The sequence below is a fragment of the Trachemys scripta genome, chromosome 14, assembly GCF_013100865.1.
Source record: "Trachemys scripta elegans isolate TJP31775 chromosome 14, CAS_Tse_1.0, whole genome shotgun sequence".
Classification (NCBI taxonomy): domain Eukaryota; kingdom Metazoa; phylum Chordata; order Testudines; family Emydidae; genus Trachemys; species Trachemys scripta.
The window spans coordinates 32,174,061-32,178,144 of NC_048311.1; the positions used below are offsets into that span (position 1 = coordinate 32,174,061).

At 65.3% G+C, this 4,084-nt stretch overlaps 1 protein-coding gene across 2 annotated transcripts in view; it reads right to left on the bottom strand.

Annotated features, from left to right (window-relative positions):
* The window catches only part of BTBD17 (BTB domain containing 17), a 5,413-nt gene extending 2,280 nt beyond the window's left edge, over nucleotides 1-3,133 (bottom strand). For both annotated transcript variants that reach the window (XM_034790394.1, XM_034790395.1), the window contains exons 1-2: nucleotides 3,017-3,133; nucleotides 790-1,066 (exon numbers count right to left, since the gene is read on the bottom strand). In XM_034790394.1, the coding sequence (XP_034646285.1) occupies nucleotides 790-1,066; nucleotides 3,017-3,110 (371 nt within the window). In that variant the 5' untranslated portion in view covers nucleotides 3,111-3,133. The remainder of the gene's footprint in view (nucleotides 1-789; nucleotides 1,067-3,016) is intronic.
* Between the last annotated feature and the right edge of the window lie 951 nt (nucleotides 3,134-4,084).

The following is a 4,084-nucleotide window of genomic DNA, read 5'->3' on the forward strand; positions in this document are numbered from 1 at the left end:
CTGCTGGTGCCCCTCACTCCCGACCCGCAGCCCCCTGCTATCCCAGCCCTGGGTTCCCCTCCCCCAGCTCTGCCGGTGCCCCTCACTCCCGACTCACAGTCGCCTGCCAGCCCAGCCCTGGGCTCCCCCCTCCCCACAGCTCTTCCAGTGCCCCCCACCCCCGCCCCACAGCCCCTGCTATCCCAGCCCTGGGCTTCCCTCCCCCAGCTCTGCCGGTGCCTCTCACTCCCAACCCACAGCCCCCTGCTAGCCCAGCCCTGGGCTGCCCCCACACACTGCTCTTCCAGTGACCCTCATTCCTGACCCACAGTCACCTGCTATCCCAGCCTTAGGTCTCTCTTTGGCATAATCTCCAATCTTTTAACTAAACAAGGGTGACCAGACAGCAAGTGTGAAAAATTGGGACAGTGGGTGGGGGGTAATAGGAGCCTATATAAGGAAAAGCCCCAAATATCGGGACTGTCCCTATAAAATCAGGACATCCGGTCACCCTAAATTAAACTGATGGTGTGGTCTGGGGCAGACTGGGACATCTCTATACAGCTCCCCTATGAGGGTTTGAGCCCAGCTCCCTGTAGCCCTGATACCCTCCCTCCCTTCTTCTCTCAGCCCCTCTGTCAGTATTTTCCTGGCTCATTTTGTGACTGGCATCAGGCCTGTCCGGCTCTCCCTGTGCCCAGCCTCTCTCCAGACGGGGGAGTGGTGCCCGTGGCCTGGTCCCCTGTGTGAGGAGGTTCCCCCCAACCTGCCCAGGGCAGTCAGAGCCCCCCCCCCCACACACACACACACCTGATGAACTTCTCGAAGAGCGCGGCGTTGTCGGCCGGCTCGTGCAGCGTCACCACGGTCTGGTTGTGCAGGAGGCTCTCGAAGGCTTCGCTCTGCAGGGCCAGGAGCAGCTGGTGGGCGTGGAAGACCTTGACCTCGTCGGAGCCGGCGGTGCGCACCCGCAGCGTGGTGTCGCTGGCGTTGCCGTTCTGCAGCAGCTCCTGCAGCCGGTGGATCAGCGCCAGCGAGTGGTTAATGGTGGCCCCGGCGGCCTCGCCGCTGAGATCCGCTTTCTGGGCTGTGTGGGGGGACAGACACGCTGAGCAGTGCGGGCAGGGTATGTGCAAGGGGCTGAGGGTGGTCTTGGAGAGCGGGTGCCAGGCCAGGCCATGACGATGGGTGCTGTGGCACCTGGGGGCGATGGCTGGTGGGGGCTGGGGGAGGAAGGGCGGGGGGAGGAGGATGGGCACAGGGGGGACGTGATGGGGGGCTATGGGCAGGCACAGGAAGCCCCAACACAAAGTGCTGTAACCCACAGCACCTCTGCACAGCTCGCGAAGGGTTCACGGCCCCCTGGCCCAGCCCCCCTGCAGTCCTCTAGGATGAGATACAAACGCCCCCAAGTCAGGGCTGGAAGAGACCCAGGAGTTCGTCCAGCCATTCCCCGGCCCCGGAGGACTCAGCCCGCGCCCCCCCTGAGAGGAACCACAACAGGCCAGCATGACCCGTTCCATTCCTGGGCTTGGCCTGGGTCCCAGCTGGCTCTGATCACAGGCCCTGATGCGGGTGCCGAGCGGGTCTCTCGGGGGGCAGTGGGAGGAGACACCCGCCCGGGGATGTTATCATCGCGCTGCGAGTCCGTTCTCCCCGGACGGCAGAAGGGCCCCCTGCCGAACAGCTCCTGGAAGATCAGCATAACGTGTGCGCAGGAGGGCACGATCCGAGCCCTGGGCCGGGGACACGCGGGGCTGGCTCAGGCCAGTGCGGGACTGGCAGGGGCTGGGAGATTGCCAGCTGGCCTCGGGTTCCAATTCCAGACCCGGTAGCCAGAGGCTACTCGACTGTGGGGCTTCGGGGCCGCGCCCTTCCCCTGGGTAGCCCACTTGAGCTGCGGGGAACCCCCGCAAGAAGAAGGGGCTTAGGCAGCTGGCCTGTTCCCAGAGGAGCCCAGTCTCTTGCATTGGCCATGGGCTCACTGGCCGCCCAGCCCGTGGAGTGACTGGGAGCACGGCACACACTTCTGCTGCCCCCCACGTGCTGGCTGCCCAGGGGCAGCCCAGGAGCCCACTCCCCCAGGCCCCAGCTACCAGAGCAGGTATTGGCTAAGCCCAAGGCGCTGGCTCCCAGCCCCCCTGACTCTGATTCACAGCCCGTCATTAACTCAATGAAAACGCTGCCACTTGGCTAACGGGATGAATTAAACCAGCGGCCGAGCCAAGTTTCACTTCGCTGCTTTCCAGCCGCTTCCTGTTCTCACTGCTCAGCCAGGAGGGGAGGAGATGCAGGGCTGGGGGGAGGAATCGCTCCTTCAAGGGACAGCGCCCGGAGCTGCTGTTTGGGGATCCGTCCCGAAAAGCCAGCGGCGACTGGGTTTGTGGCTGTTATCCGGAGAGCAGGAAATGCCCCCAACTTGGGCATGGCCTCTGAGCGCCAACTGCAGGGCCTGTCGGCTCTTTTGGATTCGCTCCCTCTGCCGGGCACCCCACCCCGTGGCACTGGCCTACGTGGCAGGCCCGATTGCCTTGACTTCCCTGGAGCCGCAGCCGCTTGCACCCGCAATGAATTTGGCCCGCTATTATAGCTCTTAAATCCACGTTGTCGGCGGTTCTCCTGCGGATTACCCTTCCCCGCACAGACGAGCTCCCCACTAAGCCCAACTGAGCGGGGATTAGCAACTTGGTTGCAAGCCAGGCCGGAGGGGCGGGGGGCCATTCCCGTCCCACCGCAGCTCGGGGCCTGGCCACTCCGTCCTGGCGTGGATTCGCTGCGCCCATAGGCCTGGCTGGCGCGCGGTCTCGGCTGAGAGCTGAATGGCCCCAGTTGCGACGTCAAGGTGGATGCCCCTGTCTGGCTGTTCTGTGGCCCCCGTTGGCTGCCAGCACAGCCCCTTTCCCAGCAGTGCCAGGAACGGGTCTGGCTCGCCGGGACCCTTCCCCAGAGCCATCTGCTTTGCCCCACCCCGGCCCCCCACCCCCCATCACTCCCTGGCGCTGCCCCCACAGCTCAGCAGCCAGGCGCCCTCCCTTACCTGCTTGGACGGGGAGTAGGAGCAGCAGGAAGGTGGCCCAGCTGCAGCCCCCTCGCCGGGGCACGGCCGGCCTGGCCCCCAGCAGCCCAGCCATGGCTCTGCCCGCGCCCGGCAAAGGGAATCAGCCCGGCACTGAGCGGGTGATGTGCCGCCCTGACTCTTTATGTAGGACACTGACCCTCCCAGCCCCGCGCCATTGATTGGTGGAAACGGACAACAGCTGTTACCAAGGAAACCCCTTCAGATGGTGAATTGATTCCTTTTCAGCACGGTGGCGTGCCCGCCCACCCGCTGGCAGCTCGTCCCCGGGGTGGCTGGGTCATCCTGGGCGCACCCCCACCCCCGCCAGCGCCAGGCAGCCCACGTGTGTTCGGGCCACGAAACGTCCCTGCGTGTTCCCACTTGATCCCACTCTCTGCGCTCGACGGGCGTGGGCACAGCTCGCACGGGCAGCCCCGCTGGCTTGGAGGGGCTCGTGCCCGTCTGCACCAGGGTCACGGGGCAGTGCAGTCAGCAGAGTCGCTCCGGATTTACACCAGGGTCAGGAATTGGCCCCCCCATGGCAGCTGACCGTTTGCCCGGCGCCCAACACGCTGGCGTCATACGACACTCTCCTTCCAGGGCCCTGGTAGGACGGGCCTGGGCCGTGCAGATGGGTCTCCTCACTGCACACCCGGGAGAGGTGTGCCTGATGCCAGCCTGCCCGGGTGATGGGCACTAGCTGCTGACACAAGGTGTTTGACCTTCCTGTGAGCGTGTCCCGCTGCAGCCGGAGCGGCTGGCAAAGCGCAGCCGGTCGATCGGTTGGGCCTGGGCTGACAGGACATTGATCACGTGTCCTTGCTTCCCCCCGTTGGACGGCAGAGCTCGGCACTGGAGGCTGGCGCCAGCAGCCGTGATGGTGCTGCTTTCTCCCCGGCATCGGGGGGCACTTTGGTGGCTAATCTGAAAGTCCAGGTCTCCAGATGTCTACAGAGCTCAGACAACAGGCCAGCCCCACTCCAGTGCCCAGGAGACCCCACACCACTCAGCCCCCCACCATGCCCTCAGCCCCCTTCATTCCCTCCA